At 49.4% G+C, this 24435-nt stretch overlaps 1 protein-coding gene across 1 annotated transcript; it reads left to right on the forward strand.

Moving 5' to 3' along the window:
* The first annotated feature begins 2251 nt into the window (after positions 1–2251).
* Positions 2252–18367, forward strand: RPIA (ribose 5-phosphate isomerase A). Its single transcript, XM_086747218.1, has 9 exons — positions 2252–2488; positions 7016–7076; positions 9029–9084; positions 12183–12242; positions 12833–12897; positions 13257–13325; positions 13852–13993; positions 15232–15331; positions 17177–18367. The coding sequence occupies exons 1-9, from the start codon at positions 2306–2308 to the stop codon at positions 17272–17274; spliced, it is 834 nt and encodes a 277-aa protein (XP_086603344.1). The 5' UTR covers positions 2252–2305; the 3' UTR covers positions 17275–18367.
* Positions 18368–24435: the final 6068 nt, after the last annotated feature.

The raw sequence follows: 24435 nt of genomic DNA on the forward strand, positions 1-24435 counted from the left end.
TTTTGTCAACAGCAAGCTGTTATCTCAGCTACCGTGTAATTTCCTAACATGTAATTTCAGCCTCAGATGCAGAATTCAGCACCCAGAATTGTGCAGCCACCCTTAGCAGCCTGAGCTGGCCCAAGCTACTCCGCTCATCAGCGTGGCACTTCGCTAGGGTTTACACCTCGCCGTTACCACCCTGTTCGACAGGCAAAATATCTGTTCAAACAAAGCAGGTTCAAACACCTCCCTCTGCACTGAAGCAGAGGATGAGAGCTGGTTCCCAGAGAGGCTTTGACACGGGGCAAACACAGGCTTGTGCAAAAGGACTTTGAGCTGTTAGCAAACAGAGCTGGTTGTCGCTGAAACTTAAAAGAAAATCCACTTCTGAAATGCCCAGCGCTTTCTTTTTGTGCATAGGCAGGGCCCAGCATTCCATAAATACACAATTTTCTGGCGTTCACTGAAACTATAACTCACTAGCAGATTCAGATAAATTGCTAGCAGAGAGCCCCATTATCTATAAGTGGAAATGTTTGCATTCCTCCAGGCAATTGCGCTGCAAGAAGCGTTTCAAGCCAAAGCCATCAGCCATTGCTGTGAAGATACAAACGAGTTTATCACCCCATAGTTAATTTCTGGACTAACACTCCGCATTCCGGTGGAATTTGAGAGATGCTCACATGTAAGGATGAGCTTCCTGAATCAGTGTAAAAGCCCCACGACCGTTTTTCATTTCAGGCAACAGTCAAACATTTAGGATACAGAAAGGTGTAACCCCAAACCCAGTCCGTTGCTCCTTCATTTTTAACATTAATGCGTTGTGGAAGGAGACAGTACTTAGGTCTGATTATTTCTGAAATATATATCCCACTAGATGTGTGTATTTACACTTTACAATGTGTAACTTGCAGGAAAGATCGTTGCCAGCTAGCAGAAAGCATGGAACGACCGTGTAACCATCACGTGCTGCTCTGAACAGCAAGTCACCTGCTGTGGACAGAAAGGTAAGGCCTTACCTAAGCCTGGGTAATGATAATAGCGCCTTTTTTTGAAATAGCACCTCATTGTTCAAAGACTGGTGTGCCGACCCAGGGAAAACAAAAGGAAACATTTCTAGCTTTCAAAAATCACAGCAGAATCACAGAGGTTGGCAACCAAACAAGTCAGTCATGCACAGAATGAAAAAAAAAAAAGCAAACAGCAGCTTTCCTGTTGTGTAAATAATAATAATAATAATAAATTATTCTCTACCCATTGTGGTCCGATCATGGAGGGAGCAGTAAGGGGTAAATACCTGCAGTTCTCATCCATCTTGGTGGGATTGCAGCCTGGAGAGAAACTGAGATGCCTGTGCACGGTCTTAACGTGGCTCCCAGGACCGAAAATGCTGGTGCAGAGGTACTTGAAGGTTGGTCTGCCTCTCTAGTGTTTTTCAGAAATGGTTTCAGCTGATGCTAACCCAGGATAGAGTGAAAAAAAAAAAAGTCAAAAAAAAAAAAAAGGCTCTGTGCTCACTGATGGAAAACCTCCCTCAGGTTTCGTCCTGACCCTCTAGCAGGGTGGGATAAGGACGAATGGGTGCTGGTTGGTAACGCGCTCAGAAGGCCAGCGTCCGTTGTTGTGTCGGTGTTCCTACTTGTGAGGTCAACAAGGCATCCCTCCAGCTAGGGCTGGTCGCTAGTCTGTAACCTCCCACAATACAGAAAAACTTTCAAGCAAGACTGTGCTATGAAGTTTGAGTAAAAGTCTAAGAAAGGCTCTTCCTTAGAATCCTAGAATGGTTTGGGTGGGAAGGGACCTTTAAAGCCCATCCAGTCCAACCCCCCTGTGAGAAGCAGGGACATCTCCAACCAGATCAGGTTGCTCAGAGCCCCGTCCAACCTGCCCTTGAATGTTTCCTGGGATGGGGAATCCACCGCCTCTCTGGGCAACCTGTGTTCCACCACCCTCAGTGTAAAAAAATTCTTCCTTATCTCCACTCTGAATCCGCTTCCTTCTATTTTAAAACCATTACCCTTTGTCCTATCGCTACCCCCCTCTCCCCCCATCCCGGGCAAACCCAACATGTCTGTACGTATGCATATACATCGATAAAACAACTTCCTTCGGGATGGACTCGGCGGGCGCCCCGAGCCGTGCCGTGCCATGCCGTGCCGGGCCCGTCTGTGCACTGTGGGAGCTGTAGTTCGCGGCTCGCAGCACTACAAGTCCCAGCCTCCCGCAGGAGGAGGAGGAGGAGGAGGAGGAGGAGGCAGGGAGCCGGCTCGGCCCAGGCCTGCAGCCCCTCCGGGAGAGCCCCCCGGGGGCGGGCCGCGGCGGCATGCGGCTCCCCGGCCGGCTGGGCCCGCTCCGCAGCACGGCCCGGGCCGCCCGGCCGCCGGGGAGGGTCCGAGCGGGGCCGGCGGCGGGGAGGCGCGGCTTGGCCCGCGGGCGGCTCGGCGGCACCATGGCAGAGGAGGCCAAGAGGCTGGCAGCCTGCGCGGCGGTGGACAGGCACGTCCAGGTGAGACCGCCCGGACCCCGGCTCTGCTCGAGGGGAGCGGGGGGCACCGACCCCCACCGTGCCCGGAGCGGCCACGGGGTGCGGGGACGGATTCCGGGGTGCACACAGCAGCTCCGGGGTGCAGGGACCCCCCCCCCCCCAGTCCACACAGTGACCATGGGGTGCAGGGACCCCGATGTGCACAGAGTGGCCCCGGGGTACAGGGAACCCCCAACATACGGAGTGGCCAAGGGGTGCAGGGACAGACCTCGGGGTGCACAGAGCAGCTCTGAGGTGCAGGGACCCCCAGTGCACAGAGTGACCATGGGGTGCACAGACCCTTCCAGTGCATGGATGGGTTGTGGCGTGCACAGACCCCTTGCTCCCCTCAACGCACGGATGGTCCCGGAGTGCAAGGAGGGACCCTCGGGTGCGGGGACGAACCCCGCCAAGCCTCTTCCTCCTCGGCTTTGCGCTGCGCTCCTTTAGCCTGGAGAGAAAAGAGAAAACTACTTTTCCCCTCGGGTCTCTGCGCTCGACCAGCGCACACCTCCCAGGCAGCGGCTTTGTGCCTTGCCCGACTCAGTACCCCAAATTTGGGGTAACGTCTTGAAGCTCTAAACTCTCCCTGTGCACCCTCCTGTGAGCTAGGCTGCCATGGGAGTTCAGGCTAACACTGTGTCCTGCTCCTTTCTCCAAGTCTGGGGTGCTCCGCTGCTGCACCCTGTTTCTGAGCACCCAAGCAAGGAGCAACAGCCGCTAACCAGGGACTGGTGTCCTGTCCTCTGCAGGGAGGGCGACACAGCGAAGTGATAAACCCCTTGAAGGTCAGATAGGACCGGAGCTGCTTGAGGTTTGGCACAGCCTCATCGTGAGTGCTTGGAAGAGCAACGGTTAAAGTCACGCAGTGGTTTATCGCAATGTTTGCTGTGCAAGCCCTTTTGCAATAGTGATGATGAAAGGAGCGGGCCTACAGTCCCTGCCAAGGAGGGAGACGTTAGCAGTCGGGGGAGAAGAAATTCCCTTATCCTTCCCGCTCCCCTCTGCTGGCTTGGCCTCTTGGGGTTCAGTTGCTGATGGCTTCCCTGGTGCCCCATAAATGTTTCACTTGTTTTGCAGCCTCTCCTTCCTCTGAGCAGTCTGTACCTGCCGGCAGAGAGCATGGCCACACACTGAGACCTACCCCTCTGCCAGGCCAACGGGTTCAAAAGCTGCCCTTGGGGTCGGGGAGCCTGGGGGATAGACTGGCAGTTGCATTAAAACCCCCTTTCTTACCCCGAAGCTGCACACTGAGGGGTTGCAGGAGGAAGGACTTTGTGTCACAAGGTGTGGAGCTGAGGCATGACCACTGCTGTGGGTTCTCGTCAGCTGGGTGCGCCTTTGATTTGGACTAAAACGTGACTTTTGGAGTTTTCCTTGTGAAATAGCTGGCCTTTGTGCTGTTTTGCATCATCACTTAGGATGATGTTTCTGGCCGTGTCCCAGCTGATTAAAGTTCAGGGCCCAGCTAGCGAGGCTGATTAAGTGAAACAGGCAGCGTCCCGCGTAATATTGCAATGCTTGCCGGGCAAGTTGGCTTGGGGCGATGGTGAGGAAGCAGACTAGAGTCGCCGCCAAGGAGCTGGATGGTCTCAGCTAAAAATGGGAGAAAGCCTATCTGATGGGAGAAAACCTATCTCCCCTTCAGTTTGCACTGTCAGGGTGCAGCTGCTGTTTGTTACAGACAGTTTTGTGTCTGGCCCTTGGAGTTTATCGCTGTTAACAGAGGGAGCAACGTAATCTCTGAAAGCAAAGCTGCAGACTCCCTTCCTTGTGTGGCAGGGATGTGTGGGAGATGCCACCAACTTCAAGGTTCGGTTACGCTGGACACATCTCTCTTGCTTAACCGTAAATCCGTGGCTCTGGGGGCCTGATCTAGTACGGGTACCGAGCCCCCAGTGCGTGATATATATAAAACCTGGGGGTGGCTGGGGGGATTAGAAGAAGAGAACTTTTTTATCTTTTTTTTTTTTTTTTTAATTAAAGCCAGATTGGTGTGTTTACCCACAGCGCTTGTCCCCAGGTGGCTGTAGGAGCAGAGTTCCCCAGGACTGGAGCGGACACTGAGATGACCAGCCTCAGGAACCGTGGGGCTGTGGTGCTGTGACGGCTCGGAGGAGCGGGGCTGGCACGTGGCTCGGGGCTTTAGAGCCATAAGCTGCTTGGGGAGAGCTGGCTTTGTGTTTATACAACACCTCTGCAGGCAGGTCCTGTTAGCCTCTCCGTTAGAAACGAAAAGTTGGGTGAGAGCTGTAGGCCCTACTGCCACAGAGGGCTGAGGATTCGTGAGAGGAAACTTTGGGCTTTGCACTGTACTTATCTCCTGTTCTTCGCCCATGTAAATCTTGGAAACTTATGTCGGACCGGCCAGCCCATGTGGTGCTGCCGACAGCCGCTCGATGTGCGCTGCCTTGTCGGCATCTCCACCTTCGGGCAGCATCTCTTGACACCCTGGGTCAGCAGGGACAACGCTCTGGCTCTGGTCACTGCTGGCTCCACTGGTGGAGTCCATACGTCGGTCCTCAGCTGTGCGGAGGCTCAGTGCCTTGGTTTTATTTTCTGGGGTTTTAGTAAACAACCTTTTTTTTTTGCATGAGGTGTTACTCCTCAGTGCTGTCAGCTGGACACGTTGCACACTGACCTTGTGCTCTGCTTCTCACCATTTGCGCTGCCCCTGTTTGTAAAAGTGGATTGTTTTTTGCCTGGTTTTGCCCCTCGTCTGGCTGGTTTTGGAGCTGAGGAGGGAGAGGTGAGAGCTGCAGTAAAGCAGGGGTTGTGACAGCACCAGTTTAGACTGGCTTAAACTGTTTTTGCCGAAACCCACTTAGCCCAGGGTCTTGCAGCTGCCTAACCGAGCGTGCTTCACCCTTTGTCACTGATAAACACCTTCAAGTTTATCGCCAGCGATGGGCTGGGACCCTTGTGAGCTCTTATTTCATTACAGTGGAGTGGCTGATGCTGAGGCTTTCCCCATCCCTTTAGGGTCTCCAGCTGCTCCAAGAAGCTGTCCCACCCTGTAGAAATGAGGGCAAAGAGAAGAAACTGCCTCTTCCCAGGTGGAAACAAGTCTCTTGGGAACGCCGGTACTGCCCGTGTCCTGCCAGCCCCCACACAGCTTTGCTTGCCCCTTCCTCGGCTCCGCCTGCCAGGCAGGTGAAACTGAGAAACCTTGGGAGCTCTTGGGTTTCTTCTGGCAACGTTGCAGGCGTGCAGCTGCAATCTGTAGCTTTTCCCATGTTTTGCACAGTCACGGTGATCAGTGAGGGCTGGAATATAAGCCGAGTCTCTGGTTGTGTGCTGGGTTTTGTAGAACTTTTGGGTTTTTTTAAGCTTTTAACCTGCAGAAGCAGGAGATCATTAATCCTAGGGGTGTGTGACCTGCCTTGAGCTCCACCTTTCCAGGCAAGCTTGCGTGCCAGTAAGATTTCAGCTGGTTGAAATGCTGCAGGTGTGGCTTTTTCCATAGCTGCTGAACTCTGTAGTTGCTGTACATGGAAAAGAGCCCCAGACTTGTCTCATGTCCAAGAGATAACGCACAACAGCTCTGTCCCACATCTCTGGCTGACTTGAAGTCTTTCTCATCTGAAGTCTCTCTGGTGATACGGGGCCTCTTAAGTCAATTTAAGCTTTGGATCTCATCCAAAGAAGTCGTACATTGAAAACTGGAAGTGTGCAAGAGGCTTCAGGTAGAGCTCTTGGTGGGAGACTGAGCTGATAATAAACAGAGATTTACATCGCAGAGCATCCTCTTGCAGGGTAACAGAATTGCACCCATCCGCCCTCAGCCCGCAGCAGCTTTTACAAGGGCGTCTGTGTTATGGATGAGACGGCAGCGAGCCTTCTTAAACCAGACCGTAAGCAGAGGAAGGCCAGGGCTGAGCTGTGGTTAAAACGTGATCCTCTCCAGCGCACGCTGCCAGGCTCACCTCTTTCAAGGGTGTTGCTGGACTCTCGTACAGACAGTTATATACTCTGTTTTGGAGAGCGGTTTTTGTTCTACTCTAGGAATGGCTGCTGTGCTCTTTGCTTTGGCCGCTGGTGCATCCATGCTGTTTACTAACAATACTGTTGGCAGCAAACCCATGCTTTTACTGTGCGGCTTCCTTGGGAGATGTTATCTTGAGGTTGTTTCAGCTTCTTCCTCTGTGGTATTGTCTGAAACTCCCAGCTTTCCGGCAGGAGAGGGTGCATGGAGTGCCAGCAACCAGCAGTGGGTGTGCGTTGAGCACCCCGAGATTCAGACCGTGGTGGTATTTAGCAAGCACATGTCCTTTAATGAGAAGGCAAATTGCTTAAAATCTCTAAGCCGCAGACAGTGGCCGTGCCCTCGCTGGCACAGTGTGTTCCCTTCCTTGCCTGCAGTGTGCTAGGACGTTGTGTGTTGGTGTGCATCTCTGGGCAGGGCTCCTCTTGCATGTGTTCGTAATGTCGAGTCTGCTGGGAAAAGCTGAAGAGCCCCTGTGCAGAGCCCCCAGTAACAGCTCTCCTCTGTCTCTCTTTGATTTGCAGAACAATCAAGTTCTTGGGATCGGAAGCGGTTCTACGATTGTCCATGCCGTGCATCGATTAGGTAGGATGCTCCCCTTGGTGTCCTTCCCACTGCAGAAAGTCCCATTGTCTGGCTGCCCCAGCTATTTGAAAAACACACTGAATTGTCTCCGTGCTGATTTAGAGCTGATGTGTTGGGTCTGGTCACCGACTGCTGTGTCCTCCTGGAAGCTGGAGATTAAAACTTGGTGTTGTGCTCCAAATTTATTGGGTAGAGAGTCCTGAGGAGGTAATGATTTGCCACCTGTTCTCCCCATACAGCCAGGGACAGCGCTTTACTGGCAGCCACCACAAACTGGAGCTAAACCCCTTTTTCGTTCCAGCTCTGCCCTGTCCTAACTTGCTTCCTGGCTTTGGGCCATGCAGCTGCTCTGCTTCCGTTAACCGTTAACCCATCTGTATGTGGCTGAGGCTGCTTGCTCACATCCACATTATTCACGTTGAGCGCCCTGCTGAGGTGTAATGAAAATGAGGAATGTGAAATCCTGCTGCATTATTTTTTATATACCCCACAGCTAGGTTCATCTGCTTGCCTCAGGTGCAAGTTTGCTCAAGGTGTGATTCAGAAAATTGTAGCAAAATATTCAAGTGAGGCAAATGCATTTTTGCAAACTGAATGTGAGGGTAATTATCCTCACGCCTCATTACAGAGGTTGCAGAGGAGGTTTAAAGTTTCCCTCCCAGGGCACTTTCAGCCCTAGGGCAGATCTGCTTGTGGAGGTGCTGTACCTGGTCCTGCTTTGCTGTCCTGAGACGCAAAACAGAGCAGCCGTGTGTGACGGGTCTGGATACAGCATCAGCCCTGTTGTTCATGGGGGGCTTGTTCGGACACAGAGAGGGACTCTGGTTTGGAAGCAGAGCTCAGTGGGTCCCACCCTGGTGCCTCTGCAAGGCTGGGAAGTCCCCTTGTGACCCCCAGCTCCCTTGGGCACAGCTGTCCCCAGCATCTCATGGGCGAGCGGGGCTGAGGTCTGAGCACAGCGCAGTGCTTTGCTTCGCAGGGAAACAGCAGAGATGGTGCTGTGCCTGCCCCTCAGCACCCACCTCGCCCCATGCCGTCTGTGCAATACCCTGATTTGTCTGGGAGTTGGTCTGGGAGCTGCGGTTCAGCTTTCTGGGTTTGGCTCAGTATTGCAGCCACTCCTGACTCTTAACACAGAATCAGTCTCTAAATAAGTGGGTATAGTATTTAAAGTGCGTTGCCTGTTCCAGGCTGCCAAGTCTGACTTTTCCTGTCCATTAGCACTGGGATGTGGGTTGAAACAGCATATAGCCTCACGTATGGCATCTTCAGTCCTCCCAGCAGCAGTGTTACCTTGAAGCACGTAGCCTGCGTGCTTGCCGCGGTGCGAGAGCTGTTGCTGACTCTCGGGCCGTTGGCTCATGCCTAAGTATTGTAATTACTAAAATAACGTTTTGTCCATAATGATATCTTGGTAATAGATTTTAGTCATTTGAGGTTAACCTGAGGGAGGAAATATTTCCTTCCATTTAATGGAATACTGTATTTTATTAGTCCTTTCCCTGCCATATATTTAAATGTTCTGTAATAAATGAATGTGATGTCCCCAAGGCAACAAGCCAGAAAACCTTTCAGACAGCTGCTGGAGCTCCCTGTTTACAAGGAGCACAGCAAAACCTGTCTAATGGAGTGAGAGAGGGGAGTGGGGCTCATTTCCCAGGTGACGATTTGCTGACAAGGCTCCTGGAGACACAAAGGTTAATGGCTCATGGTGTCTTGGGCTGAGCCAGGCTGGGTGTTTAAACATTTCAGACCGTAGAGACTGAGCCTTAGCCTGTGCAGGGTGGCACCTGTTTGCATTTTGAGCGTGACTGAGTTATTTGCAAGCCAAGCAAGTAATTGCAGTGATTCAAAGGGGCTGTTCCGAACTGAGATTTCTTAAAGTGAAAGTTGGTGTGTTTTTTCCTTTCTGCAATGAACAAACTGAGGCTTCTGCTTTTTTTTTCCTGCAGCTGAGCGGGTTAAACAGGAGAACCTGACGATTGTCTGCATCCCTACATCTTTTCAGGTAAGCGCTTTCCTCCTTTGCTTTCTGCCAGTCGAAACACTCACAACAGGGGATCTTCCCTCTGGCTGTGGGACGCGACCACGCCGCTCTCCGGACTGGCTTACCGCCGTGTAACTTAACCAAAAGCACTGGTGAAAGCAGCCGTGATGCAGCCTGCAGCTGGACCTCGTAAATCTGGTGATGATGGTGCTGTGTTACCCTGACCTCAGCTGCAGGGGTGCTGTGGTGGAAGGAGGCGTGTTTTGAACCAGTGCGGTAACGCTGGTTTATGTCAGTGTTGGTGCACGGCTTGATCTGGATCTTGCTTGCAGAAAAGTGCTGTTTAGTGGTAAACCAGACTCATCAAGCAAAACTCATTGGAGACGCTTAGTCTCCTTTGATTCTGTGTCAAGCCCTGAAAGCTGCAAAAATGACGCTGCAAGCAATAATAGTGAGCTCATGTGTTCTCAGGAGGAACTTGAAATGCATCAACTGGCTTTTATAAGAAATTGCAGAAGAGAAATGAGCTTAATCTTTCCTTTCCTGCGCAGCTTTTGCAGGGATTGGTTCATACCAAGCTAGCTGTTGACAGGTTTGCAGGGAGAGGGAGAACGTGGCTTGGTGGTGAAACGTAGAGCTGCTGGAGAAGCTTCTGAGCTGCTTCCATACCTTCAGGCAACTGGCTTTGGTCTCTCTGCCTCTATTCCTTGAGGTGGGAACATGCTGCAGAGGAGCAGCTGTTACCTTGTCCACTTTGGGCAGGGAGAGGTGACGTGATGGGGTTTTCGAGGCTGAGTGGCAATGCTCCATCTAGAAATTGGGCATAAATCCTTCTCACGATCCTCGTGTGGACCTTGAGATTGTACTTTTGTCACAACTTTTTCACTGTGAGGGCAATCAAGCAGTGAGGCAGGCTGTGCGGAGTCTGTCCTTTGAGGTTTTCAGGACATGAGTGGGTAAAGCCCTGAGCAGCCTGGTAGCTGACCCTGCTTTGAGCTGGAGGTTGGATAGAGACCAACCTGAATTATTGTAAAATCTCATGAAAACATAACATCCTCCTACGCTGCAGATGTTCCGTGAGTGTGGGGCGATGGGGCGCTCTCTTTTCTCAGCTGTTGCAGACAACCAGTGGCCAGCTGGGATATAATACAAACTGCTGCAAACGGCAGAAAGCAAAACTAGATTTTTTTTCTTTTCTAACCTATATCAGTACTTGTGTTGCATATATTCACTGTAGCCAGAGTCTGTCTTTGATCTGTCTAAAATGATCCCCATCCTGAGATACCACGTCCCATTTGAACCCAGGAAAAATGCTCTGAGTTCAGGCAGTAGGTCTTACAGAAAATATTGATGAAGCTCCTGTAGTGAACGTGGGCTGGAGCTTGTCCTGCCTTGAAACGTTGGGATAGTTCATGTAACACTACAGAGTTTCTTAAAACAAAGAGTTTCATAAAACAAAAAGGTTGCTGTTAAAGGGAAGAGATAGATCATACACCTTCAGGAACCAAAATCCTCCAGCTATGGAGCTGCATCCTATCTCCTGCAGTCTTTTAGACCTCAACCAGTTCCGAGTGAAGCACTCCCAGGTCAGCAAAACAGCATCTTGTTTTCACTACGTACAGGTGTAAATGGCTGCCTGAGGTCACTGGCAAGGAAGAATTGGTTGTTATGGGGCTTTTATTCTCCTCCCTTCCCTGTTGTCAGGTTGGGTTATCCCATCACCACCAGTAAAGCTAAAGCCGGGGTAAGTATCTGTCCCTTGGCTTTTGCGGTGTTTCTTCTTTTCACCTGGACGTGTGCCGAGAGCACAGAGTGAGACTGTTCTTGCCAAGTGCTGCGCCATTACTGCCACTTTTCCCCTGGTTGTGGGAGCTCTGCTTTTGAGTCCTGCCAGTCTGCTCCCACCACCTTGCAAGCAGAGAGCCTGAGGAGAGCCACTTCATTTCCACGCTGCTGACTCTAAGCCTCTTCAGGATCTGATCTGCATGTGCAGCACAGTGTTTTTCAATGCTTTCTGTTCCCAGATCCCTGAAACCGCTTTACGTGGACAACCACTGATTTTTGTTCTTTTTATTTTGTGAGCCCTTAGGGCAATCCTAGCACACAGATCAAGAGCCCACAGCCCATGGGTGTTAAAACTGCATGCTACGAAATGCCACGATAAACCATTCAAACCATGCCTCATTGCCAGGAGGACCACCGGCTAACTCTTCTTACTGTTTCTGGGATGCCAGTACATGTCACTGATGCGCTTTTTTTTACTGTTAGTGTGTAAAATTCTGAACAATCAGTTGATCCAGGCTATCACACTGGGGTTTCTTGGTCTAGCTGCAGCATGGTACGATGTTCTGACTCGAGCAGAGTCCATGCAAGGAGGGTCTCACTCAGGTGATGATTTCTAACACAGAAAATTCAACCAAATCAAGGTTCTCTAAGCTTGAACAGTTTAAACTGATGGACTGAGTGGAGGGTAACTCTGGGTGCTCTCTGTTGTCTTGCCACTAGAGGGAAATACATGGCCACTTCAGCAGAAGTAGATCAGAGCCACCAAACAGCTGTTTCAGGAGGCTTCCCACACTTTTTCCACGAGTTGTGCTTTTCTTTTTTGTTTTTATTTTGTTTATTTCCAATATGAGAACTGTTTTCATTGTTAGTCTTGTATTGCTATGGTGTAAATACTTCATTTTCTTGCTCTCATTTTTTCAGCTGCAGGAAATCAGAGGGGCTGGATGGGAGAATGATGCCTAAGCTGAAACAACACAGGACTCAAAAATCCTGTATCTGCTCTGATGCTTAGATAAAAGTGATTCCCAGCACACTGCTGGGGCCTCCTGCTGTTTAGTACAGAGAGACCTGGACCCAGGAGCCCTGTTGCACCACCTGAGCATTTTAGTTCAAATCAGCAGCAGGGTTTTCTTTTGATTGAAATAATCTGGTCTGGAAGCATCGTTTTCTCCTTGCCATGTGTTCCCGCTGCAGCCTCTCCACTAACTTGGGGTGGAGCAGCGTAGCTCTCCCAGGGAGACACCATCCTTGCTGCAGCTGGGGGAATGACACCATGAGTCTGTTTTCCTTTCCTGCCACCGGTAAATGGTGTTTGCTGTCTTCTTGGTGCACAGGCCCGTCAGCTGATCCTGCAGAACGGCTTAACGCTAAGTGACTTGGACCGACATCCAGAGGTAAGCGGGACTGCAGAGGTGAGACCTCACCTGACCTTCCTCTAACCTGGTCCTTCCTAAAGCACCAGGCTCATTTGTCCTCCCCTCAGGACAAGAGTTTAGGCAGCGACACTGCAGAACATGAGTGAGAACTAGCTTAGCTGATTTTTTTTCCCCAAGTCTCAGTGCTTGTCCCTTTAGATGGCAAGTAGGCTGCTGAGTTGTGTTGCCTCCAGGTGTTTGGCATCTCTTCCAGGCTGGGCTTGCTGTCCCGAGACAGGGATATTGTGTTGCTGAACTGTCACCGAGATTTTTCCCTGGGAGCCCCCTGCTTGCCTGCTGGTCCTAAAATGACACTAGAAGCTAAAGCAATGTTCCTTGCAGGCCAGCAGTTGGGTTTGTTTTTCCTTTCTGCTGCTCTCACATACCTGTGATTTAGCAGGGGCTGATCAGATGCTCATCTCTGGTCAGGCTGGCGTCAAGGTGGTCCCAGCTGTAGGGACATTTCTGGCTGCTGCTTGGGACCTGACACCATCCTGAGCTGCGCCAAGAGCAGCACCTGGATGCTGCATGAGAGAGGTTTTCACATCAAGTTTCTCCTCTTCCTACAGCTTGACGTTGCCATCGATGGAGCAGATGAGGTGGACTCTGACCTCAACCTTATCAAAGGTGGCGGGTGAGCCTTGCTGTCTGTCTGTCTGTGCACGGTGCTGGTGGTGGTGGCTGCCTCTGAGCGTCCTTTTCTGGCTGTGGATGTCTCTGGGGTGGGCTGGAGAGGCTGATGGGATCCTGTGCAGGACTGTGTGTGCACCTGCAGTGGGAGATGGCTCCTGACCAGCAGCGTGTGCAAGGGACAAGGAGGATAAAGTGATGGGGCAGGGGAGGGAGCCCTGGCGTGGGGCCATGGCAGCATCAAAACCAGCAAGAACATGATGGACGGGACGGGACTGGACTTCAGGGCCATAAGGCACATTGAGGAACAATCTGATGTTTTCTGATTTTTTTTAAAATTTTTTTTTTTTTCCGCCCTTGCAGTGGCTGCTTGACACAGGAGAAGATAGTTGCAGGATATGCAAAATGCTTCATTGTTATTGCTGATTACAGGTGAAAATATTACTGTTCATTATACCTCTCTGTCCCATGGGAGGATTCAGGTGGTCCTCTGTTAAGCCATTATTATCCTTCCACTGGGTCAGGGGAGCAGGAATAGGAGGAAATGGGCCTGATTCCCAGTGCTTCAGCGATTCAATTTAGCTTCTTTATTAATTTTCAACTCAGCAGGCTGGCTTAGGAGTCAGCAGAGCTTTCCTGGGGAAATGGCTGCTCTGCTCTTTGAGCTCAGTGATTGTCAGCACGGAATAAATTTCCACTTCTGCACATACACCTTCAGGGCTATGGAAAAAAACAACTCATGTCCTGCTTGTCCAAAATATGTCAAAACAAGGTTTATGAGTGAATAGAGCATTGCACCTTAAACTGCTTCATCCTACACATGTGCACATGTGATCGCTGTGCCCTCCAGTGCTTTACGCCTGGGGGGTTTGCAGGGGGTAATGTGATCAGTGCATTACATTAACAGTGGCAGCAATGCAACATCTGACGCTGACCCCACCTCAAACTGTGTCCCCAGGAAAAAGTCAAAGAGCCTTGGGGAGCAATGGAAGAAAGGAATTCCTATCGAAGTCATCCCCATGGCTTACGTCCCCGTCACCAGAGCCTTGACCAAAAACTTTGGAGGTGCTGCGGAGCTGCGCATGGCTGTTAGCAAAGCGGTACGTGTCCCTGATCAGCCCCGCGTCCCCAGAGGAGCCACTTGAATGTGGGCAAAGTGAAGACCTGAGGTCTGGGCTTTCATCTAATAAAATCTGGGCTTTCACTCCTGTGAGTGGCCTCTTGTGTAATTCCCCCTAATTATACTCTGGTTAATGAACTGTGTTTAGGGGTTAGTGCTGCTTGTGGAAAGCTTCTCTGGCTCCTGTTGCTTAAAGCAAGCATCCCTGAGCAGGGAGAGGAGAGATTGGCAGTCCGAGTCTGCCCTGCTGCTCTGTGGGGATGTTTGGGGATTGGAGGGCAGTCTGTGCTGCCAAAGAAGGTCTTGAGTTGGGTGGGCAGCTCGTGCTCTGTCCTAGGCTCCTTCATACCACACAGAGCCAGACTAAACTAAAACTGAAGCTGCTTTGTCTCTGCTGCCATTGTCCTACCTGGGCAGTGGGGCTTCGCCAGCCCATGTCATGTGGCAAGGGAAGAGAAGGGGTGTCTGCAGTAGCGGCTGGAGTTAACTCCTGAAGGCTGAATACTTGCTTTTAATGTGCCTGATCCCAAGAGGATCTAGGGACTGTATTTGGGTGCCTGAGAAGAGCAAGCCAGTCATTCTCTGTGAAGCTGAGACCAGCCTCACTCAGGGAATGCACATGGGTGCTGCTCCAGCACAAGCTGTGTCCTTGGAGGGTGCTGGTCCCTCCTGGCACGTGCGCTTGCACGCCCTGCTCAGTGCTCTGAAACACCTTGTCCTCAGCCCCTGCTGTTGCTGCTCTGTCAAGAGGACCCAATTGCTCTTTCTGTTGGGCTTGGGAGAGTACTGGCCACATCTGGGACGCTGAAGGCCAGCAGTTCTTCAACTCCAAAACTTCCCCATGGTATCCAGCAGCACTCTCTTACCACTAGGGCGAAGAGGTCTTATTTTGGCTTCAGTTGCCTCTCATAGCCCTTTTAGGACATAAATGTACCTTTACTCCTGTGAAAAGTATCCCCTGTTGCAGTGATGAAATTGCATCGTTGTTTCCAGCTTCTGCATGATTGTCAGTGCGCAGGAGAATGAGGAAGAAGCAGTTGCTTTGGGCGATGATTTTACTTACAGGTTTATTTTGAACTGCTCTGATTTACTTGAATGATGACTCTCTCTAAACAGTTCCAGCGGGGATGACTGGTCCCAGTGAGAGGCTGTGACAGTCCCTGGCTGTGCTCGGTAGACAAGGAGCTCACAGTGCTGACAAATGTGTTTCATTCCCAGGGCCCTGTGGTGACGGACAATGGGAACTTCATCCTGGACTGGAAGTTTGACAAGGTGCATGAGTGGAGTGAAGTGAACACCGCTATAAAAATGATACCAGGTACTGTCTGTGATTTTAAAAAAAGCAAAAGCTGGTCTGTGCTACGTAACACTGACCATGGGAGCTCTCCTGTGGATAGGAGGAAATGTGTGTGTTCACTGCTGTCTTGCAGGTCCCTAAATTTTTTTCTACTTCCAAGATCAGCTGAATTAGCACAACTGTACCCAAGTGGCATTTCTCTATGGCAGTGAAAACCTGGAGTGATGCCAGGTGACTTCTGACACTTTTTCCATTAGGCGCACCAATCCTGTGCTCTTCCTTACTCCCCTTGCTCCCATTGAGAGAGGGGCTTTTTATAGAAACACCAGTGGGCTCTAGAGGGAGGGTTTGCACTGGGTTACAGTATTTTCCAGAAGCTGCTTACAGCTCTGCATCCCATTACCATTGTGTAGTCCTATGGGCTCTCCTTGCTGTGAGGGAGCAGCATATCCTAGCTGTTGCTGTGCAAAAGCGAAGCAGTGGCCGATCACGCTGGTTGGAAAGGAAACAGCCTCCCAGCAAGGACCTCTGCCTTGCATGAGACCTGCTGCCCAGGCCAGAGCTGCTGCTGGACAATCCAGGTCTGCCCAGGGGCAGTGGCACTCTCTGGACTTCAGTGTTCACACAAAGCAGCAATATATTGTCCTGGCACCACGATTAAAGCAAGAGCAGGCAGAGTTCATGCATGTAGGCTGCGTGAACAGTCACCGGTAACTTCTAGTTGGTGGCTTTCCCTCCCTCAATGCTGCTTATAAGGGTGATTTACTGAAAATACACCCATTTTCTTTTTTCCTGCTTTAGGAGCAAACTGCTACCTCTGCCTTGGCTTGTCCCAGTGTCTTTTCTGTCTGAATAATGACCTGGCACTTGCTTGCAGCCAGCAGTAGGTGGCACGTTTGGATCTTTGTCAGGAGCAGATCTAAATGAACCGGTGACTGCTGCTGGTCTGGGCTGTCCCTGGTGCAGCGCTCTGTATCCTAATGTGGTTACTGCCCATGGCTGTAGAAATGTCTATATCATTAGAGCTGTATCTGGGCAAGAAACAGTGGCCAGTTATGCTATTTGCAAACAAAACAGCCTCTCTGCCAGGACTTCTTCCTTGCATCTCTTTTGGTTGAGAGATGAACGGTAAATGATGGGACGCATTCCATCATGTTGGCGTGGAGATGGTCTCAGCACCATTTGCTGCTCAGAAATGGATGTGCTAAGGGGAGAAGAACATCTTCTCTACCAAGAAGTGGATGAGCAGAACTGTTAAAGCCTAAATACAGTGGTGATAACAGGGCTCTGGCCACCTTGTGCTTGTGGTAGCCCTTGTTCTCCATTTCTTTCCGCCAGAAAGGCCTCTGGCTGTGGCTCAGTGATCACTGTGAAGCTAGAAGCACCCCATCATTAAATACAACCAAAAGCACATTTGCAAACAGGCTACAGATTGCAGAGGTAGCATCAGATCTGCTGAATCTTAACACTTGAACGAGTGTTACCCAGGTGTTCTCTAACAGGATAGGTTTTAGATGTGTTTAAGGCAAAGTGAGTAAGCCTGTGGCTGCATCGAGGTTCCTCTTGCTCCTGTGGGTCTTCAGATGGATGAAAATGCCATGCTTGCGATTGTGTTAGTGTAACGGGTGGTGGCTGGGGTGGTGTGAATGTCTAGGGGAGCTCTTGTTTCTTACTTTCTGGAGAGAGTTTCCTCTGGAGATGGCCACATGGAGAAGACTTCCCAGGGGCTCCCTGTGTGGCTGATGCAACATCACCCAGGTTGGACACTTCTCTCCAAACCTCTGTTGGAGGCGTTAGCACAGAGCAGAGGATTCAAGCAATGGGGTGGCTCTGGCATTAACCGGCACGTGAACTCTTGTTCCGCAGGTGTGGTGGAGACGGGACTCTTCATCAACATGGCGCAGGTGGTGTACTTCGGCATGGAGGACGGCTCGGTCAGCATGCTGGAGAAGCAGCCTCGCTGATGCCAGCGCGCTGCCTGCTCTGCTTTGCCTTCGGCCAGTTTGATTCAGCTGTTGTAATGGTGCCAACCTGACGTTTTGCCTTAACGAGCAGCGGTTATCGCAGAAGACGGATGAGAAGTTGATTAGAATCCGCTGATGTGATACTGAATGTCTTTTTTAAAAACAAAAGAAAATTATATTCTATTTCTATATATATATATTTTTACTTTACAAGAATGTTGTCTTTTTTTAAAGAATCATTTAAACAAATTGCTTTAACGTTTTTACTTTATTTTCTAAGAAGTACTTACCAAAAAGAATACTCCTTGGTTTATGTTTTGAGTTTTCTTTTCTTTTCTCGAACAGAACTTGAACCCTTCTGGTTGCTCATAGTGCTTAGCGATTGAGGTCAGAAATACAATCCTAATGCATTGTTCCTAACCACCCACCTGGGGGGGTGATGCATGTAACAGGAGCGCATCCAGTCGGGACCTGCTGATGCCTTATTTGGAACCTTTTTGGTTCGGTATTTTATGCCTTTTGTTTTTCTATACCACTGTTTTTTAATAGTTCAGGATGTCTAGTTGTCCTCTGTGCACATGACAATTCTCTGAGCCTATGGTGATCTCTACATCCCTCTGCCTGAGGCATTAGGAAGGGCCTTTTCTGGGCCTCTGTATGGAGGAGATGTTCATCCTTTGAGCCAAATTCTGCTCTCCGTTAATTCAGTACCTCGGATTAAAGTCTGTTCCTGAAGCTGGAGATGTTTGGGACTTTGTCCTTGTAAACCGAGAGCAGAACTGGGTCCTTGATGAAGTTTACAGATGCATATTTCAGCAGCTTAGGGCAGCATGGTATACTGTTCAGTGGCAAATTATTTGATTTGGAATGAAGGTTAATTATCACCTCTCACAGCTGGTTGATTTGTGGAGGAGTAGAGCAGAACGCACAGGAGAACTGAGTCTTCCTGCCTGAATTTTCCACATGTAGCGGGAGAGAGACACTCGTTCAATATCTCATTCTCAGTGTACAGGTGCTTTGCATGGTTCTGATGTCAAAATGCAAGCCCTCTCTTTGTGGTGTAGACACTGAAATAAAGAGCTGTTATACCAGATTTGGTGGTAATTTGGTTCTTAAAGTAACTATGTCGTGGACAACGGGACAGATCATCGTCAGACTAACTTCTGCTGTAGTTTTCCCCTTAGAAGGACCCTACACTCAGGCCAAATTCACCCTTCTGCCTTTGATTTCTTTTTTGCTTAAGGTAAATATATTATTTTCAATTAACCAGATTATTTAATCAACATTTGTTAGCTGCAGCGCTTGCCTCGAAACTGTCTTAAATTTGCATGTCTTAAATTTGCATGTCTAAAAACTATGCATCTAAATACAGCTCCTTTTTTTTTTCTACAAAAAGGAGCTATTTTTATGTCTTTAAATCTTCCCCTTCCTGCACATCTATTCTGTGAATTCTGAAGCACTTGTACTGAGCAGACTGGCTGCCATCCAGCCAACAACTTGCTGGAAACACTGGAATATCTCTTCCTATAAACTTGATGCTGCAGAAGCCGTTCGCAAAACCCTTGTTCTTGCCATGGGCTGTTTTCAGATGCGTCTTGGGCTCCTAATGTAATCCTAGATAAACAGAGAGCAATCCAGCAAAGCTTTGTGCCCAAGCGCCTTCTCACTCAGCATGTTTCTGGAAATGAGATTAGCAGGAGCGAATGTTGCTGTTGACTCTCCTCTCTCTCTCTGAAATCAAACAGCTCCTTCTCAAAAAGCCAATAAAACCATTACCGCACCATTACTTTCTGGCCCTGGACCAGATGTGATCTCATTCAGCTTTGTGCTTAGCAGGGGCTTGTTAAATCTAAGCCTGAACGTGGTGGGTCTGATTCTGGAGCTTCTCCGGGTGCTTGGGATGCAGGTAGCAGTGGGGGGTGCTTTTGCAACAGCTGCCCCTGCTGGGGTGGGACTCTGGGTGTCGTGCTGTCGGGTATGGGTGCAGAGTTTACTGTACGACAGAGATGGGATTAAAATCTCTGAAGTGCTGGAGAAAATTTGGTGTTGGGACCAGTTCTGGAGGCTTGGCGCAGATTTCCTTTGAGCAAACTCCTCCAGCTCAGATTTGCAGTGTCAGTAGATGGATTTTTGAGTTAGTGGGCTCTTAAGAAAGGTCTGGTCTTTTCCCTCAGAGACTGTCAGGCTCCCTGACCTGTGGTGACCCATCCAGATCTTTGTCTGCCAGCATGTGTAGGGCACATTTAGATGCGATGCAGGGAGTCTGTCCTCTCTCAGGGTGGCTTTGGCATGCGTGGCTCTGCCCTGTCACCACACCAGCCTGCTTACACTGATGCGTAGCTGCCTAGCCATGAGTGTGTTTGATGAAAATTAAATGTACAAGCAGCAGAAATAACTTGTATGTTTTTTTGAGAGATAACGGTTTGCAGGTGAGTGTGCCATGGCAGATCCCCAGGTAAGGGCAGGCACCGCAGGTACCCACGGCTTCCCTGGGTAGCAGCGGTTCAGCTGTGGCCACACTGGTGGGCTGCTCCCAACAGCTCTTGGGCTGGAGTTTGTTGAATCTGATTTTAACACCTCAGCTGGTTTGCACTGTGGCATTTGCTTTGGAGTTTCATTTTTCAAGATGGTCTTTAAAAGAGCCTTAAGAAGCCTTCAGAAACGGGGCTGCCACCTCTGTCCCACTGTGCTCCCTTGCAGCTTGGGAAGAAGAGCAGGGACATACTTTTAGAAGATAGCATTGGGGAAAAAAAAAATCATCAAAAGCAGGTGGAACGAGATGTCCTTTTAAAGCCCAAAACAGGACGGTGGTGGCTATTCAGGGTGCGTTCCCACAGTGCGTCATGTTTCCCGATGCTAACCGCCGTGAGACGATGCAATCCATCACCTGCGCGCAAACCCCGGCATCGCCTTTCGGGCCATGCGCGGCGGGTGACGCAGAGCTGATTTACCGTTAGCGCTGAATTACGGATTAACTTGGCCCTGGAGAAAACAAATGTTTTGAGAAATAGCAACAGCAGCGCTAAAATTAATGAGCAAGAGAGATAATGAAACACTAGTCCCATTCAAAAAAAAAAAAGCAATATAAATATAATGAAAAACAAGTCGGGCAAAAAGGCCAGGAGGCTGGCGTGGATGAGCAAGGAGCTCCTGGACCAACTGAAAGTGAAAAAGGAAGCCTATAGAGGGTGGAAGTGGGGACAGGTAGCCTGGGAGGACTACAAAGAGGCTGTGCAAGTGGCCAGGGATAAGGTAAGGAAGGCCAAAGCCCTGGCAGAACTGAATCTGGCCAGGGATATAAAATGTAACAGGAAGAGCTTTTATAGGTACGTAGGGGACAAAAGAAAGTCCAGGGTAAATGTAGGCCCCCTCCAGAAGGGAACTGGTGTCCTGGTTACCCAGGACATGGAGAAGGCTGAGGTTCTCAATGACTTTTTTGCCTCAGTCTTCACCGACAAGAGTTCCTGTCCCACCGCCCAAGCTGTAGAAGGTGCAAGCAGGGACTGCGAGAACGAAGAACTGCCCATTGTACTCGAAGAGCAGGTTCGGGATCATCTAAGGAACCTGAAGGTGCACAAGTGCATGGGTCCTGATGAGATCCATCTGCGGGTCCTGAGGGAACTGGTGGAGGAAGTTGCCAACCCACTGGCCATCATATTTGAGAAGTCGTGGTGGTCTGGTGAGGTCCCCGATGACTGGAAGAGGGGGAACATAACCCCAATTTCTAAAAAGGGGAATAAGGGAGACCCAGGTAACTGCAGGCCGGTCAGCCTCACCTCTGTGCCTGGCAAGGTCATGGAGCAGATTCTCCTGGAAACCATGCTAAGGCACATGGAGAGCAAGGAGGTGGTTGGTGACAGCCAACATGGCTTCACCAAGGGCAGATCGTGCCTGACCAATTTGGTGGCCTTCTATGACGGGGTGACGGCATCGGTGGACAAGGGATGAGCAACTGACATCATCTACCTGGACTTGTGCAAAGCTTTTGACACTGTCCCGCACGACATCCTTCTCTCTAAACTAGAGAGACATGGGTTTGATGGACGGACCACTCGGTGGATAAGGAGTTGGCTGGATGGCCGCACTCAGAGAGTGGTGGTCAACGGCTCAATGTCCATGTGGAGACCGGTCACGAGTGGCGTCCCTCAGGGGTCCGTGCTGGGCCCGGCCCTGTTCAACATCTTTGTCAGCGACATGGACAGTGGGATAGAGTGCACCCTCAGCAAGTTCGCCGATGACACCAAGTTGTGTGGTGCCGTCGACACACTGGAAGGGAGGGATGCCATCCAGAGGGACCTTGACAGGCTGGAGAGGTGGGCCCGTGCCAACCTCATGAAGTTCAACCAGGCCAAGTGCAAGGTCCTGCACTTGGGTCACGGCAATCCCAGGCACAAATACAGGCTGGGCGGGGAATGGATTGAGAGCAGCCCTGAGGAGAAGGACTTGGGAGTGCTGGTGGATGAGAAGCTTAACATGAGCAGGCAATGCGCCCTTGCGGCCCAGAAGGCCAACTGCATCCTGGGCTGCATCAAGAGGAGCGTGGCCAGCAGGTCGAGGGAGGTGATTCTCCCCCTCTACTCTGCCCTGGTGACACCCCACCTGGAGTACTGTGTCCAGTTCTGGAGCCCCCAGCACAAGAAGGACATGGTCCAGTTGGAGAAGGTCCAGAGGAGGGCCATGAAGATGATAAAAGGGCTGGAGCACCTCTCTTATGAGGACAGGCTGAGAGAGCTGGGGCTGTTCAGCCTGGAGAAGAGGAGGCTCCGGGGAGACCTGATAGCAGTCTTCCAGTACCTCAAGGGGGCCTACAAGAAAGATGGGGATAGGCTGTTTAGTAGGGCCTGTTGCGATAGGACGAGAGGTAATGGTTTTAAAATAGAGGGGGGTAGATTTAGATTAGATATTAGGAAAAAAATTTTTACGATGCGAGTTATAGAACACTGGAACAGGTTGCCCAGAAAGGTGGTGGAGGCCCCATCCCTGGAAGCGTTCAAGGCCAGGCTGGATGAGGCTCTGAGCAACCTGACCTAGTCAGGGATGTCTCTGCTCCTTGCAGGGGGGTTGGACTAGATGACCTTTGAAGGTCCCTTCCAACCCAAACCATTCTATGATTCTATGATTCTATAATAAGAGGGTGCTTCAGATTCAATCTAATAAACCATTGGTTAATAGGTTAAATAATTAAGCTGAATTAATTAAACTAAGAAGAAATAAATTAAGTGTTTAGTTAAAGTGAATCACCGTGTTCCATGTTATAAAGCAAGTATTACTGTCTGTCAGGTTTTTGTTATTGTCACTGTAGGACAGGATTTATGATCTGATATAATTATTATTCTGAGAAATGGGACATAAAAAGAGATGAAAATAATTAAGCAGGCGGCATAGAGGATGTGTGCTCTGTGTATTAAACCAAGTGATTATAGCCAAAGTGATAAGGAGAAAATAAGCATATTATAACCAGTGATAAAAATTAGCTGTGATGAATATTAGTCAGCTGTAACAAGTATTAATATATTTTAAACCTAAAGCCTGGTCCATCTTGTAACCAGGGGAAACCTTCCCGTTACTTACCCAGAGAGTTAAGTCTGGAGGAACGTTTAATTCAAGTGGTTTTAACCAAACATCGTGTAGTGATGGCAGCTTTGGTCCAGCTGCACCAGGAAAGGAGGAGGAAAAGGAAAGAAGTCCTCATTTGCAAAGTGAATTTTCAAATTTATCAAGCCTTGTGAATCCTCCAAAACTTCTTTGCAGTTTTATTTTACTCAGGACATCAGCAAAAAGGTGATGGGTTGCAGCTTGAAGACGAACTTAAAGTCTTTAAAAACTGCCCTTTTTTTTTGTATGGAAATCTTCTAAAGTTTATTCATTTCCCCTTCCAGTAACTTTAATGGGAGTTGTACCATCCCGTATCTCCATAACCCATCAGGACCAGAAGAGTCAAAAAGCCCCTATACAATTACAGAACTTGAGAGATCAGCTGTTCAGGTATCTCGAATCTGGTGTGGGATTTACCTCCAGACAGGGCACTACAAATTACCACGAAGTTCCCTAATGAAAATTTCTCTGTAGAAGAGTCTTTGTAACATCATCTCTGCAGGCAAACTGAGACCGGATATTTATTGTTTTCAGTTCACTAGAATTTCCTGTTTGTGTTTTTACAGGTATGGACGCAAACGTCTTTTAAACCCCCTTAATGACACCGACACTCTTGTGAAAGTAATGTCGGATCACCGAGGTAAATGTAGCGAGCAAAACAGTAAGGAATCAGTGATTCGGCTTTTATAAAAGAATTACATTAAGTACTTTTTTAATGAAAAAAGTAGACTTTTGTAGAAGAATGTCTTAGTGTAAGGTAAGATTTCTACCATAAATCAGCAATCATTGGAAAGTTAAATGCTGCTGATGATTTATGCTGTTTCTGGAAGTCAGCAGCAAAAGGATGAAATTCAGTGGAGGAAAAAAAAAAGACTGTTAAGCCAACCATCTCCTGTCTGTAACCTCCCTGCAGTTTAATGTCCAGGCTGAGAGAATTGGGGCTGTTCAGCCTGGAGAAGAGGAGGGAGACCTTAGAGCAGCCTTCCAGTACCTCAAGGGGGCCTACAGGAAAGATGGGGAGTCCTTGTGATAGGACGAGGGGTAACGGTTTTAAAATAGAGGGAAGTAAATTTAGATTAGATATTAGGAAAAAAATTTTTACACTGAGGGTGGTGGAAGACTGTCCCAGGTTGCCCAGAGAGGTGGTGGATGCCCCATCCCTGGAAACATTCAAGGCCAGGTTGGACGGGGCTCTGAGCAACCTGATCTGGTTGGAGATGTCCCTGCTCCTGGCAGGGGGGTTGGGCTGGATGGCCTTCAAAGGTCCCTTCCAACCCAAACTATTCTATGATTCTATGAATTAGGAATATTCTTAATCATGCTAAATTCAAACTTAATCTCATGCTGTATTGTTAAAAATATGTGCACGTAAGTTTGATCCTGCAAAAAATACCACAGAAGGTGAAGAGCCTGGTAACTGGAATGGTCCTTTTATTGTACACCAAACTCCAAATTTCTCATAGTGGTCTTCCAATGCAGGATTAATTAAAAAAAATACTAACATAAAATATCCTTTCTACTTACCAGTGTCTCACAAGCTTGTGTAATCTCTTACTGAAGCTATTA

The sequence above is a fragment of the Chlamydotis macqueenii genome, chromosome 4, assembly GCF_036417535.1.
Source record: "Chlamydotis macqueenii isolate bChlMac1 chromosome 4, bChlMac1.mat, whole genome shotgun sequence".
NCBI classification, from domain to species: domain Eukaryota; kingdom Metazoa; phylum Chordata; class Aves; order Otidiformes; family Otididae; genus Chlamydotis; species Chlamydotis macqueenii.